The sequence below is a fragment of the Phaethon aethereus genome (genome assembly GCF_964289735.1).
Source record: "Phaethon aethereus genome assembly, chromosome: 12".
Lineage (NCBI taxonomy): Eukaryota > Metazoa > Chordata > Aves > Phaethontiformes > Phaethontidae > Phaethon > Phaethon aethereus.
The window spans coordinates 17,687,347-17,703,821 of NC_138588.1; the positions used below are offsets into that span (position 1 = coordinate 17,687,347).

The window sequence follows — 16,475 nt, forward strand, 5'->3', positions numbered from 1 at the left end:
TCTCAGGCAGACCCAGTCCGGGACCCACTTGCAGACCATTAAAGCTGAATGAACCCTGTCAACAGTCACTATCCCACAGCACATTCAGCCCTCAGCTGCATCCGAGGAATGCTTTCCAGGGGAGGGGATTTCAGGCTTGGGTGCTTCATTCTGCTTTAATGAATCAGTAAGAGACAGATTTACTTATTTTACACAAAACTCAGGGAGCTCACTTTCACAGCTTACACAGAAGGCTGTGTGGATGATGGATAGGCAATGTACCTGGTATAGTGACCTTGATACAAATCCAGTCTAAAGATAGGAATAAAAGGAAGATTCACTGCACAAAGGCCAGTAAAGCTGAAATCTGTGCTGACAGACTTTTAAACATAGGGCACCCACTTAAACATTCTGTGTTTCTGCCACAGCTCTGGGTAGCACTTCCTCAGTTGGACACTGCAAACTCTGCTGGGTTTAGATTTTGCCACACTGGTGCCACATGCTCTTGATTGGAACAGGTGGCCAGGGCTCTCCTACCCTTGGGAACAAATTTTGCAGAGGTGGGATCTCACAGCCCCATTACTTTCAGACTCTAAAAATCGGTCAAAGTTTTCCAGTTAAGAGGACATTTTGGGTTAACAAAGTATATTTCTTCAATGGCAGTCTTTAGGGAAAACAAATATACAGGCCACATGAGAATGCTGAAAACCAATTAGTTTTACTTTAGATATCACAAGTTATAGGCATATATAGACACAACAACCACCCACATGTATTTGATCACTTTTTCAGCAACCTCACAACAGCCCTCTAACATCAGAGGTCTCTAAGCAATCTAGCTCAGCATCATTCAGTCTCTCAATCTCTCTCCTTAGTTGACCTTTGAATCAAGCAGCAACAAAACGGATTTCTCTCTCCCTCCTGTCCTATCTTTCCTCTACTGATAGTACGCTTATGCTCCCCTTAGAAGGAAAGAAAAAGGCTATTCCGAGATGCTTTTATGTATTATAACTTGCAGTTACTTTGCTAAGCAATCCTCTGGTCTGCCTCACTGTGACCACCTCTCTTAAATCTCCATTACCCCCTCACCTTTATGTCCAGGTTTGGATTATAAATAATGGTTTGCCATGGAAAGTAGCCATTTTCTTACTCATGCATGTTACACTGGGATGCACAGCTATCAACATTTTAGCACCTCATTATGCTATCTGAAAAAATTTATTCTGTTCCTTGCAGTAGCTCAATTCAGAGGCAGGAGAAAACTGGTAAACCCCCCTACTCCAAATTTAGTTTGCAGTCTAACAAAATCAAACATACCAATTGCCCAAGAGCAAGCATTATGCATCAACTGTAACCAAACATCAGATCTTTTCATAATGATTTTATAAATATAAGATGCCAATTTTTGAGCACTGACCAGTTCAGTAGGCCCAGCACATTACTGATCTAACATTAGCGTATCTGCATCAATTCAATATTCAGCTGAATATTTTGCAATGGTATTTGCACCTGCAATTCATTGCTGGCTTGCAAGCAGCAATATGAATAAAAGTTACACAACATTTATTGACTAAGCTACTAGATCAATTCACTCACCTGAGAGCTTCCTGGTCACATGTTGGTATTTTCTGTGCTTTTGCATGAAAAGAAGCTTAGCAAAAGTGGCAACATGCAATATTTGCACGTTGTAAAAAGCACACATAAGTGAAAAATTAGAAATTACAAGTTGGTAAATCATGAAGGACCAAAAACAACACTGAAATGAGTTAAACGGAGCTCAAAATAATGATTTTGTGGACCAAATCTAGTGGAAGTGATTATTCTCAATGCATGGCTTCTAACTTCATCACTTTTCTGCTTTATAGCTGGCAAAATCTGACAGAAGTCTCAGGCTCCTGTTACAGAGACTGAAAACAGAGAAATACTTTATGTTTTATCATCCCATGTTTGCCGTACCTTAACCTGAACAACCTCCTTTTTTATTCAACTTGCTGTTGCATTTGAAAGAAGTTACTTTCTACTTTTTTTGACCCGATTCCTCACAAATATGCACCAGATGGAGAACTGGATTTCATCATTTCAAGTTCTATGATTTTTTTTATGTCAGGAAAGTTACATTTCCCAATATTCTTAAGTTTTCGCTTCAACAGTTAAAAGGTCCTTTACTGGTGCAGCTGATGACTTGTTATGATTGATTGTCCTGGAACCACTGGCCACTAGATATTACTCCTTCACTTTTTCATAGCATGTTACAGTCCACTGACCTACAGCTTTGCTCTCACTGAATTGCTTTCCTGTAATGTACAATGAACAGCAACCTTATGAAAATTAGGAGACACAAAAGTAAAGGAAGATGAAAACAGAAATTAAAAGCAAAAAATCCAAATGTTTACTTGTGGGTCACCAAGTTCAGAGCTTTGACCACAGCAGAAATGTATGCCTGTACCTGGAAATGAACCAAGACACTCTCATGCCTCAACTGCAGAGGTGAGGCACGCTATGGAACAGGCCTGCTTGGTGTATTCAGTGATGTTGATCACTGTGAAGCCTTTTAGGATGCCCTGCTGATCATTATTGCAAGAAACAACACTACCATCTTAAAAAAGGCCCCTCTGTCTGCTTTATGGTTGAAAGACACCAGAGAAATAGCCCTATAGAGCCTCAGCTATGACATTTCTTTGGTCACAGCTTTCTCAGAGGTTGTATGTAAAAAAGAATGCCATGAGCACAGCAACTGCAGATGTCTTCTGTGATCTGCCCCATACCCGATGTCTGACAGCTGAAGCAGAAACTGAATTTCATTATTCATTTTGCTGCTCGCAAAAAAGTGCTTTACTTCTCCCTCCGGGCTTTCCCGTATGAAAAGGGCAGTGCCCAGAAGCCACGGAACCTTACAAGCCTATAAGCCCTGTGCAACTAAGTGGTGCCTGGATGCTGGCAGTGATGCCAGCCCCCATGCACAGAGGTGAGGAGAGCTGTGCTATTGAGAGAGAAGCTAGAGGAGTCCACATGCACCACTCTATAGGTCTGCCCAGAAAAGTCAGAGGCAAGTCTAGCTTTGCTATACAGCCAGTCCTATTTGGAGCATCAAGAAAGGCTAATCAATGAAAAAAAAAAAAACAAAACACCAAAACCAAACCAAAACAAACAAGAGTGGCATAAAAAAATATCTCACATCTCAAAACACACCTGTCTGCTTATTAAACATTATGGTAAGTGGTATCTGTGAAATAACAATTGAGAAAATTATTGAGGAAAAGAAGAAAAAAACAAAGCTGGATTCCAAAATAAAAGCATTGGAATAAAATATTTTCCTGTACAAGCAGCAATGGTCTCACTGAACCTTCCTCCCCATCCTTCTCCTCTCAAGAGGAGGTTAAAAAACATATAAATAAATAAAATAAAATAAATAAATCCCTTCTCCCCATACCACAGCCCCCAATCAGTCTTGCTGCTTAGAAAGACACAGGCATTATTTGCACACAGAGTGGCTGTGATGATTATGTGGATAGCCTCACTAAGAGTTCTCCCAAGAAATCCATTAAAACTGATACAGTTTGTATACAATATCATTGATGCTCATTTCTAACATCTAAACTATTATTTCATGCTCTGTTACAGAAAAGGACTAACAACAACTGTGCTTCATTTTGTCTCTCAGCTTTTTTAATTTTCCACAAAGATACTTTATACAATAAATAAGGGAGGCCAGTTAAGACTCTCCATTTCCCTCTCCCTTGCATTGCCCTACTGATCACACCAGTCCCCTACTGTAGAAATAAACAGATGAAAATAAAATAAGCATTTAAATCACTATATTTAATGCAAGAACATTTTAAAATCTATATTACACTCTCTTTTTCCATAGCACACACAATAGGACAAACTGCTCTCGTACAGCATAGAGAACAGACTACTTTGTGTCCGATGCTCCAAAAGTATCAAAACACTTCTGAAGTGTGAGATTTTTTTTTTCCTTCAGAGTTTATTTTCCTAATTATTAAGGTATCTCTGCCACACCAATAATGCCTTCTGCCATTTTGTGTGCAAGCATTAATTACAATAGCACTTCTCTAATTCTAGCATGGAGGAAGAACAATACTCAAGAATTCAGAAGTCTCTGTCCATCAGCAGAAGCTATCAAAGTACACTGAAAATCAAATGGGATAGTTTGCAAAAGCAATTTCATGACATTTCCAATGTGCTTGGATTCAACTGAGCGAGAAAGATGGCAACACCATTGTTTTGGGCACTATTCTGGCATTTTTGATTCCTGTCACAGCCAGTCCAGGAAGCTCAGTGACACAACACATAGTTGTCACTGTAGCTTACAGTGGTTTCTCAGACCTCCAAAGCACCTTGCAGCATTTCTGAAATGTCAAAGTTGCTGACTTCTGACTCCCAGGCACGATGTATAAATGGCTTCTTGATTTTTTTTAATATTCAAGCCTTACATCCATCCTTTGCAAAAGCATTGTCAAATTTAAGCCACTAAAGCTTTTTTCTTTTTTTTTTAAAAACAGTCCAGGTCCTTAACACCCAGAGACTTACTGGTGATGTTGATATGAATTCAAGCAATTACTTGCTATAACACAGTGATTTGTCCAAAGTAAAATGAGCTAAAGGGATTCTGAAGATGAGGGCGAACCTGTGATACTCACTCTTTTATTAAGTCACTTGGAGTCATGGCGAAAACAGCACTGTGCAAACATTCAGTGGAGAGGAGAGCGTGGCTCATCTCTGGCAGAAACCTGTTCATTTCCTCCTTCTCTTCCTATCTTCTACCACTTCTGCATCATTATTATAACCTGATATCAACAAGAGAGACATCATTAGGCACACTTACCTTTGAGAGCGCTACAGGCCATAGGCTTTACAATTCCGTCCCCTTTTATTCCCATGGCTATGAACTCAAACAACCACTCTTACACAGCTCTTTCCAAAGCCCCCTCAAACCATGGAACCACTAAGGAGCAATCCCAGGAAAGCATCAGTAAAGACTAATATTCTATCAAAATATAGGATTATGAATACAGGTACCGCAAGAATCCAAGCAGAGATGCCTGCTATTTTCTCTGTTTCCTTTTTTAACTTGTTTCTTCAGTTTTATTGGACAGGGAACTATTTATGTAGACAAAATAAAATGAAACTAGGTCTTCTCATCTTATAGCTGTTGTGTAGGAGCTGAAACAGGGAGAGGGACTACATAGCCTTTTACTTTTTCCATTCTCATAAAGAGCTTCCAGAGGTGATGTAAAATAATGTAATTTCACTTCATGGAAGTCCATAGAACTCCTGCGGTTTACACTTTTTGTGTGTCTGACTCATTGGATCTAAAGCAGAAGTGGATGAAAACAGAACAAATTATTGAGCAAACTCATGCAGGAAAAGTGCTGAGGAATTGTCTGCTATGATAAAACTCCATGTTTAGATCATATCATGTTCTTGGGAATAATAAACTCATTTTTCTCAGATAAAATTCCTCATATCTCCCACTCAAAATTCCTGCTTCAGATTGCCCAATTTTCCATGTTGCAGACTTCCACTATCATTTGGTTTATAAGGATATGATACTACAACATCCTTATAACTGTTTTTACACCGGTTATGAAAATGTTGCTATAATTTTTTTGTTAATTTTTTTGGCCACACAAAACAAAATATCAGCTGATTTTGAAGCAAGTCTGGCATTTGTATAAGGACTTTGTTCTGTTCTGTTTAACGTTCTTGTTAATAGAGTTCATAAAATTATTTTCATTTCACAAAGCATTTTAGAGCTTCTTATTCCTCTAATTTAAAACAATGAACTATTTTGGAAGGCACAAAACAGGGTGGATTCAATTTAAAATTATTCCAATGCTATGCGTCTCTGCTAAACTATACTCTAAATTATGTATTAAGAAAACACTAAATATTAAAAAGCCCTGCCCAATACAACAAAACCCAGGTTGTTTTACTTGAATGGATGGAAAAATACTGCTGTAACAGAGGGAAAAATTCTCACCTCAATCTGTTGGACAAATGCCTGCAGGTAAGAACGTGTCAACAACATAATCATATAAAGAACATTAAAGGAGGAGATAGGATCTATTTTTATTAAATGTTTTTGGTAATCTCAGTTTCAAAATCCAGCTCAGTTGGTTGAAGCAAGTAAACAGTTGCAGGATATTCAGCAGAAGTAAATTCAACTTGCTCAGAGAAAGCAAATATGCAATAAATAATAACAAATAGGCAGGTAAATATATTATCATTGCAAGAAAGAGTTGATAAATGGGCATGGTATTTTGGCTAGTGATTTTCCATAAATCTTTTTATACTACTGTTCAAATGCAATGGCTGAAATTTCTTACAAAGAAGACTCCTTACCCCTGATGCTTGCAGGGAGGCTATTTGCTACTGTTAGTTCACACAGAAGCATTTAATACCTGCAATCCTGCACTAAAAGCCAAAGCAGTTCCACTGGACAGCTGGAATTTTCATGTCCAGATGACAAACACACTAACTACACCCTGCTCTCATACATGCAAAGAGATAGTGATTCTTTCATACTGATAGTGTGCATGACAGGACAATTTTTTACTTCTAGTCAGCTATTAGGAAGTCAGAGGCATATTTTCATTCATATTCATGATTTAAAAGATAGTAATACATGAACCCTAATTGGGCTACATACACGTCTGTCAAATATGACAAACTTTCGCATTAAAAAGCCTTTCTGTCACACATAACCTTCACAACATTGCTCTTTCCCAAATGAAGAAGTTATGCCCAAGGGTTCATCCAACCAAAAAAGGAGTAAGTTCTCATCAAAACAAACCTCCTCCTCTGAGCCTCCCACCTCAGCAGCCTGCCCTTAACCACACAAAGCACAGCCAGTGTCACATTTCCAGGCTCATATTGAAACAAGCTCTCAACCGCAAAATTACAGAAGTACTACAGAGTTGATGAAGTTCACTAGACAGTTATAGCTATTAATTTTACATGAAAGACACTCCTATATAACATGAGCTGCTATCAGGACAAGGCTTTAACCTAAAAGGTCTGTTGAAAAAGAAAGTTAGGACGTCTGCCTGCCTTTAGCTGTAGCCAACCATTACCTCCTCACAGTCTGCCTGCTGCCAATGGGCTTGGCCAAGCACGCAATACAGTGCCTCTCTCCTCTGGCCAAAGACTCCAGGAATGTGGTGATCTGTGTCCTGCCTGCTCACACAATGAAGACAAAACATAAGCAGCATCAAATTATCACCCAAATAACCACCCCTGTAGACACAGACACCTCCCTGCCAATATGGTGCCCAGAAAATCCTCCACTGAGGAAAACTTCACACAGCATGTAAGATCCTTCCTGATTGGCTGGCCTTCTCCGGAAGGTTCCAGAAGGGAGCAGACCAGCCAATCACATCTCTTGGCCCTCCTGAGGAATCTCTCCTCATGCCAGGCAGATAGTGGGTTAAGCTGAGGGAAATTCTCAGGATGTGCTGTTGGTCTCTGCCAGCACCTCTCCTCTGTCCAAGGCCAGGGCACCTGAGCCACAGCAAGCTCTGGAGAAGCTGCTGCTACACAGTGGGGCCAGCAACATGGTCAGGCCAGGCTATGGAGGAACATCGCAGGATGAGAGAGCGGCAAGGAGAGGCGGTAGGAGAGGGGCACGGCAGTGCTGAGGGGCCTGCATGGGGTAGGGGCACAGAGATATCAGGGTGGCTCTGAAATGCCCCCGTCAGTGCTGGGGCAAAGCCTGCAGGTGGTTGGCAACCAGGATAGTCCAGGTCTCCCTTTTGCTGTCCATTTACTGATAATGGCCCTTGATATTGGGATAAGGACTAAGAACTTGTGCCTAAATGCAGCCCTTTCTTCACTCCTCTGCAAATGGCCCGTTTCTCTTTCAGCTGGGAGAACTGCAGGGTTTCTTCTCTGAATCTACTATTAATTCTAAAAAACTGCCCTGTAGGGCTATTTAAGCAATCCTCCTCCCTCAAGGAGGAGGTTGAGCTTGAACTCAACTAAAATTTCTTATAAAAATGTTTTCCCTAAAATTCCTTTGTCATCTAGGAACAAAGAGGTAAGTCCTAAACTCAGCCCTTTTATGTCGAATGTGTAAACATTTCCTGTAGCTATGCTCAGCAGAACAAATGGTGTGATATATCTGCATCAAAATGATCTGGCTCAATTCAGTATTAAACCACATCCTCCCACACTGGTCATATGCCTTATTTCTCCCTTAGCTGCAGTGATTCAAGTCCCATATAGCACTACAGGCTGCACTATTAAGAGAGCAGACATGGAGCACTGTGGTAGACACAAGTTACCAATGAGCCTGACCCAGACGGGAAGTGTTGCATGAGAACCTAAAGCATGTTTTTTTCATAAAGTGCAGCGGTAGCATAAGCAGTTGCTCCTGAATAAGACATTTTCATGTGTATGAAACCAACTTTTTACTCAACGTAACACCAAAACTATTTGAGTTTCTGCAACAGATGTTCACTTCCTCTCACACCCCCTCAAACTCCAAAACTTTCCATCCAGAAAGGCAGGCTTCCAAAGAAACCCTCCTGCTTTCTGACCACTGCTGTCTTAGAGAAAAGGTCTTTAGTACAGATGGACAGAATTTCACAGGAATTAGTCTGGAGAAACATGTTCCAACAAAAGGTAAGAGGCACCACAGATCAACCACTTTCAGATCTGAATTCACATCTGTACTTTTGCTTGGTAAGTTAGTCACACACAGAGCTCTTGTTCATTCAGGTATTAATCCCTATAAAACTGGCTAAGCTGTATCTTTTGTGAGCTGAGAATAATAATGAAAAGCAAGTTATTTTCCTTTGTACTTTTAAATAATTAAGAGGCAGCAGAGTGCTATAGTGAAAAGAGTTTTGACAGCAAGAAAGGCTGTTTCAAGTGTATTCCCTGGCAGTTAGTTAAACCTGTCGCAACCTATTAAAACCCGCACATGAACTCCACCTGTATAGCTGTACACCGAACGGTGTGGTCCCGCTCTTTCCTGTCATTTGTATCAGTTCCAAATTTACAACGCTTTTTACATCTCTTAACAGTTCAGCGCCTGTTAAATTCTCCCTGGCCGTACAAGCTCTAATGTGGCACGCCCCGAATCGCTAACATCCGCTAGAGGGAACGGCCTGTGAAAGGGCTGGGAGCCTAATGGTCGCACGTCCGCCAAGGCCGCTACCGGGGTAGGCTGCCTGTGCTTTCCCGCCGGCGGAGGGGTCCGCGCCCTCCACTCTGCGCGCTGCGGCCATTGAGGCGCGGGGTGGCTCTAGGACACGGCGGGGGCGGAAGATGCCACACGCTCCGGCGCGGGCGATTTGGGAGCGCGGCGGCCCCCTCCTTCCCCCCCCCCCGGCTAGCCAATCGGCCGCTTCCTTTCATTTGCGGACGCCTGCCCCACGCGCAGGCCGCGTTGGCGGGCACAGCCCTGCTCGCGCGCCGCCGCGCAGCCGGCCCCGCGCGCCGCCAACCTGATCGGCGCAGGATGTGGCTTCGTGGTGACGTCAGGGCCAGATGTTTTCCCAGGCCACGCCCCCGCAGGGGTCCGGGCGACTCCGAGGAGCGATAACGGGGAAAGCTTATTCTACTGTCACAACGCAATGGAAGGGCTGGGGAAACCGCATCTTTATTTTATTGCGTTCTCGAAAAAACAGCGTTAACTCATACTCCGAGCAACAGGCTGCCAGTGCCAGGATCTATCTGCTCTTCTTTTTCTCTTCCATTGGACTTCCAAAGCTCTTTTGATCTAGGCACAAGCTGGGTGTGATCGTCACGAACAAAGTGATTTTGATGGCTGCTAAATCAGCCTTTACTTCTACAAAGAGATCCTAAGAAATAAGAAAGGGAAAAATCTGCTCGCATAATCTTTTTAAAAAGTGAAAGTGCAGTATTGCGGTTTTTTTTCCTCTTCTGTTTGGATTTCTTTTTAAACTTAGGAAAAATGGCAACAGCAGCATATGTGGATCATTTTGCAGCGGAGTGCCTTGTTTCTATGTCCAGTCGTGCTGTTATTCATAGTCCCAAAGGGGAGCCTGAACCCCAGCCTGATGCAGCAATATCTCCTTCGTCAAATGGAGAAGATACGCGGGAAGTCAGAGAAACCGGGAAAGACAATGGATCATCATTACTTGTGGTAGCTAGCATTTTAGCAGATCTGAACCAGCATGTCCCAAACTCACCTGCTCTAAGGATGGAAAAAACAGAGACCTTTGATATCACAGAACAAATACACATTTCTGTTGCTCCCAAGGAGTTTGGGGAAGAAAGTGTGTCTTCGGCTGGTAAGCGTGGAGGAGGAAGAGCAGCCACACCTACTAGCCTGGCTGCAGTAACTGAGCCAAGCCCCAGACAAAAGAACAAACGCACAAGAAGCTGGACTGACCCTGGATCACCCCAGAAAAAGCACAAATGCCACTATGTGGGGTGTGAAAAAGTTTATGGCAAATCTTCCCATCTTAAAGCTCATCTCAGGACCCACACAGGTTAGTTACAATCCAGCCACAGATTTATTTGTTACAGCTTGGTAATTAAAATGAATGTTGAAAAAAAACCCCAAAACCAAACAAACTGGTATTTGGCCACCATTGTGGTTTCACCTCTCAGAACTCAAGCTCGGGAAAACAAAACAACAACAACAAAAAAAACCCCTCTGGGAATAAACCCTGACTGGGCATAGATTCAAAGCTGATGTTGCCCTTTTTTATTACTTAATGTCACAGGGAATGGCATGTGGGTCATGGATTGTACCAAGCTGTAATTTTTAGCTGCTAGCCACCATGTTTGGTGTATCTTCTACTTCCCTTTTCAATGCTTTTTACCCTCCCCATTCTACTTTTTCCTACCCCATGCTCCTGTCACTACCTTTATACCAGCATATCACTTCCTATTCAAGCATCAATACTCCTGATATTTTAAAATTAAATATTCTAGAGGCACCTGAATGACTGTGTGTCTGTTTCTTTCTTTAGCAGACACTTGTGTGAAAGCTAGAGTAGGCAGGAAGGCAGTTGAGAGGCTGAACATGAGTCACACAGAGACATTTATCGTAAGTGTCGAGGGGGGGGGGACATGGGCAGTCTCAAAAAAGCTTTTGGCAGCTGGGTAAAACAGATTTCAAAACAAAAAGAACATTTGAATGCAAACACTAACTTGTTTTGATCAGTGTTCAGTGTTTACTTCTTGATGAAGACTTACCAGACCATTTTTTTTGTTGTTATTGTAATTTATGAGGCACACACAGAAAAAGTGGAAGTCTTGCAAGCGCTGTGAAAGTTAGCACTCGGTGTTAGGAGGGCCATCTTGAAAGAGGCCACATGACTTGCCAGACCTCATACCTCTGCCCGGTGCTGGGGAACAGGATGGCTTCCAGTCAGACACGGAGCACCAAAAATTGAGGAGACCGATCTCTGCTGAAGGCATTGATCATAGTGCAGATGGCGAGGCACCACACCAACTACAGCAAGCTTGTGGAAGCTGTTCTACTGAGTAATTTCAGACAGCAATTTAGTTTACTAAGATCTATGGCCAGTTCACTTATAAGGAGCATTAAGAAAAAGAACTAATCGTGACTTAATGACTCTTGAACAGTTTTAGGTCAGAGATGGCACTCACCCACACCTGCCATACCTCTTCAGTATGCCTTCAGCTTTTCCTGCTGCCTTCCCGAGATAAAGAGCAAGCCCCTCTAAACTGAGGGTATGTTTTGCTCTCTGTGGAAGAGAGGAAAGCCCCATCAAGTTCGAGCATATGAATGGACAATTGCCTGTGCCGCACAGCCAAAGGAACAGCACATTCCTGGCAGCCCAGGCAGCCTGCCCTGCTTTGCACTGTGTAACTGCTTTTTGCCTCCTTGGCAGTTACACAGAAAAGGTGCTTCCACTTGGCTTGCATGGAATTGTCTCCACTTATTTTCATTTCTTTTGCTTTCTTATTTCAGGACAATGGCAAATGTTAAAAAGTGAAAGATAAATTTAGCAATGTTTCTGGGCTGCCAAACCAACTAGAGACCAAGGAGAGTAACTCCTGTCCCTGATGAAGAGAGGAGGGCTGGGCATGCCGGCCCTGCGGGGAGAGGAGAGGGAGAGCAGGGCCGGTGGGGAGTGTCACTCCCAGCTGCCGGCTGAGCCGAGTCATTCGGGGACGCTGGCTTACTTCCAAGTTCTGGGTTTTTTGCCTTTTCCTTTTAACTCTTCATTTCCTGTATTTTTTCCAGGTCTGTAGGGCTTAATTGGTGATTGCTAATGGCACTGAGAGAAGAGAGCATGTGCGTGTCTGAGAGCTAGAGGAAAAGCAGGGAAGGGACTCGTTTTGCCCTGGGAGTGGCAGGACCCTCGGGGACTACAGCTTCTTTGTTTTCTTGCGTCTCCAGTGTCTGTGTGGGAAGCTTTAAACAAAGCTGCCAAGTTTCCCTCCTCACTGGCAACAGGTCTGTTTCTGTTTGGATTGCATTTTAAACGGGATTTAATGCCTCTTACTACTTGCAGAATGTTTTCTAAGGTGTTTGATTTTTTTTCTTTCTTTAAAAGAAACTGACAGGCTTGAAAAAATTTTGTATGACACTAGGAGCTAAGCTAACAGAACAAGCTAGGATTTCCAGGACTGGCAAGTGTTTGTTTTTACAAAACACATAATGAGTTTTACCTATTTAGAATAAAGGGCTTAGGTCTCCTCTGCTTTCCAGTGGTCCTGAACTAGTTAAGTAACGTCTGCCCATCTATCAAATGGATAGGGTGGTGGCTATCCACCTTACCAAGCAGTGGTGAAAGTACTCCAAGTACACATGCAAGATGCTTTAAACAGCCACCCCAGTAACTCTCAAATCTATTTACTGAGAAACAATCAAAAACTTACGGAATAAGTTCCACTCCATAGCAGGAGTTGTGTGACTAGATAAGCCGGTATTTAGAGGTGAACTGAAGGCTATGAACAATACTGTAGGCTAGAAGATACTGATGATCGTGCTAGAGATTTGGACAGTGCAGTTTATGACCTGCTTTAGAAATGTGCTTATCGTTGTCTGCTACTGTGTGCAGAAACTAAAGGCTTTGCTCTTCATGCTGGGAGGAAAGATAGACTAGATCGTTGAGCTCATGGTGTGGCAAAGAGATACAGAGCCTTGCAGGTACTATTGGGTCAAATGCAGCCCACATTCATAGGGACTGAAAGCTGATACTATTTTCCAGCTGTTGGTGCCCCATGTGAAATCCTTCTGATAGAACCAGATTTCAGTGCTTAAATTTCCACAGCAGAAACCATAGTGACGATGATGCTAATTATCCTATTTAGAGCAGAAGAAACTCGATGGAACAGCAAAGGAAGCAGCATCTGCCTTTTGTCCTTAGGCCCTTGCTCTGAGTACAGTGTTTTAGAATGAAGTTTTTTATGGAACATAATGTGCTAGAGTAATCCATAGTTTCTTGTGTTTGGTACACTAGCAGTTAAGCTATCTCAGCCTTATGAATGCCTCATCTTTATTAAATCAACAAACCCTTGAACCAGGCAGAAAACATTAGTCACCGAAATCTTTGTCATTCTCTTTACGAGTTTTCAAACCCTTTCCCTCCCCCTAGGTTTCTTTTCATGTTTATGTTCTCCACCCTACTCTCTCACTGGATGTCCTGGAGTTCAACGTGATCATCAGCCACAAAGCCCTTGAAGTTTTAATGTTTACCAGAGGGTTATATTTAGTGTCAGTGGGTAGATGTCAAGTCCAAATTCTTTTCCACCGAGGTTCCCGTGGACCTCAGAAGCTGTGTTGTGATCCACAGGTGCAGCACCCTTTTTGTCCCAAGCTATATTAATCCCATTGATACAAAAATTTCACTGGCATATGAGTTTTAAACATCCTCTCCACTCCTGAGAAAATTCCTAAACACAGAGGACTCTCAGAAAATAAGATAAACCATTTACATGACAAAATTCTCTTTCCTCTAAGCAGGTTTTCAACACAGGGTCACTAGGAAGAGTTGAAAGATCTCTCGAGTCACTGGAAACCAGTTTGTCTCTTTCAATGCACCGTTGTGAAAAGAGAGACAGTGCAGAGCTCAATAGCCATCTACAGGCTACAACCTCATAAAGCATTGTCCAGGACTGCTATGTTCTGAGAGGTTATAGAGCACCCAAGCTTACTGCATTGTACTACATATTTATATGCAGAGAAAAACTGACTGGATTTTGGGCAGGCATCACAAGGATCCTTATGTATTGCAGCCCCTCACCCCCAAATCACTGTGACCTCTCAAGTTTTTAGCCATCTTCATTACCATGCCAAACACAAAATAAACCTTCATTTAATTCCACTGAAATATCCTTCTAAACTTAGTAGTTCTACTCACTAAGCAGTACATCATAGCACAAGCACAGCTTTTCAATCATCAGAGCTAAATCTGTTTGCACAAATTAGCATAATCTAAGGACATGTGGGCACCAGTCTCAGTCTAGAGTCTTTCAGTGAATGTCTTCAGTGACAATGTCTTTCAGTGAAACAAACTTGGGGGCCAGGTGTCTTAACAGTGGCTCCTCTGTACTATTGCTAAACTAGCTGACTTCTGTCAGGGCACAGGAAGAAGAAAAGCTCATCCTAATTGTATTGTCCTTGCTTATACGTGTCAGGTTAGGACTCATCTAAGAGAAAGCGGTCACGTTAGTCTCTATGTGGCAGAGTGAGCTTGGGCAGCTATGTATTCAGCCTGCTTAACTTTACAGTTATGGAGGATATGTTGTTTAGTATCTCCTGTTCTTTTTAGTCTAACATTCATGAAATATTACCTGAATTGAAATAGGTTAAAAAGACTGACTCATTTCCATTCACTTGTAAAGAAATCTCCATTTCTTTATATTAATCGCTATAATCACATTTTTGAGGACAGCACTAACGAACCCATATGAAAAAAGGTTGGCTTTTAACTTATGTACCCTCTTTTCCCCTCAATTATTATTTCTTGTTTCCCTAAGCAAAATTTTTCTAATGACTTTGTATCTGGGGTATGTGAAGATGAAGAAATTCATAACATGTTTGGTATTTGAAAGCAATCTGAGAAATAAAGTGATCAGACCTCACTATGACAAGTGTGGCAACAGCATAACAGTTAGGCTGGACAAAACAGAGCAGTGTTGGGCCTGTGTTAAACAGGTTGGTAAGGAGGCCTTTATGTAAAGTATGGATAATATGTTTTAAACAGGAGGCTGGTTTTCACTGAAAGTGAAAACCATTAGTATGTCTGATTTGCTCTGACTACATTAATTCAAAATGCAGTGGTAAAGTGCAACTTCTTTGATGATGTTCTGAATCAAGATGCTACCTGTGTGCATGTGAAGAAACTGATTAACCAATGTAAGGAGAAGCAAGTTCACATACCAGTTGAATAAACTTTATCTTCCATTTTAGAACCTGGCAGTTACCAGAAAAACTTAGCTGGTTAGCTAGAAAATATGGACTAGATTTGGCTCAGGTTTTCTTTAGCTTGCCTGTAGGCATATGGTGATGCTAGAAGGGGTATACATGCGTGTATGTGGCAAGTGGGCAGTGTTTGTGAAGACCCAAGCCTTTGCAGGAGAAGATTACAAGGGGAGAAACTTATCTAATGCCTCCTGTGCCACTCACGAGAGCAGAGGAAAAGAGGCCTGCAGATTGCTCTTGTGTAGAACAGGATGAAACGAGTGAGTACCAATCCATCCTCTGGCTCAGTCCATCCTCTAAGCTTCCACTTGGGCTGCCCTGGATGCCAGGACTGAATGGGAAGCTGCGCTCCCTCTGAAGAGGATGCCAGAGGCAATTGAAAAGGCCTTTCCCCAATGCTGATTTCCCACAGGCAAGAGTACAGACTAAATGAATTTGTCCCTCCGCATTTTTCTCAGCAATTTCAGTTTTAGTAGCTGGGCCTCCTGTCTTTGACTTCTTGTGTTAAAAGTTAGAAACAGCTAGCTGGCTCTGTATGCCTCACTCACTATCATTAGATTACACCCAGATTATCAAAAAGCTCCAGGGTGCCTCTAGGCTGTTGTGTCCCATAATGCTCTTCTACTGCCTTCCACCTCCTCTCTTTGCTGAGTGAATCAAAGTCTTTTCTCTAAGGCTTTTCTCCAAGACCAGCTCAAATGGCAGCTTCAGGAAAGCTTCAAATGTGAGCTTCATAAAACAGTGGTCTTTACAGCCTGAGCCATAAGCCTTCTTTCTCAGTGTTAAATAGTTCAGCCTGCTCCTGCATTTTTCTGAAAACTGATGGTGTGAAGTGTCTTTTAATAAGCCTGTATTTTTAAAAACAATACAAAACAGTGAAGCATTGGTTTTGTTTGCTCTAGAAGAGCTCTGCAACTCCTTCTTACTTCCTCTGAGAAAGTTTTAAACACCTTAAAAAAAATGAGTCCATTGAAAATATAAAACAACTTAATTTACAGCCCTGCTTAAGTCTTCACCTTAACATGCAATTCCAAAGAATAAGGTTATTAGTTAAAAGTACTCATCCTAAGCCTGGATCAAACAGTCTATGTTCATT

The 16,475-nt window shown here is 42.0% G+C and overlaps 1 protein-coding gene across 1 annotated transcript in view; it reads left to right on the forward strand.

The window, feature by feature from the left end:
* Positions 1-9,660: 9,660 nt before the first annotated feature.
* KLF13 (KLF transcription factor 13) overlaps positions 9,661-16,475 on the forward strand; it is a 31,000-nt gene continuing 24,185 nt past the window's right edge. Inside the window, exon 1 of the mRNA XM_082004914.1 lies at positions 9,661-10,463. Within this exon, the coding sequence (XP_081861040.1) occupies positions 9,923-10,463 (541 nt within the window). The 5' untranslated portion in view covers positions 9,661-9,922. The remainder of the gene's footprint in view (positions 10,464-16,475) is intronic.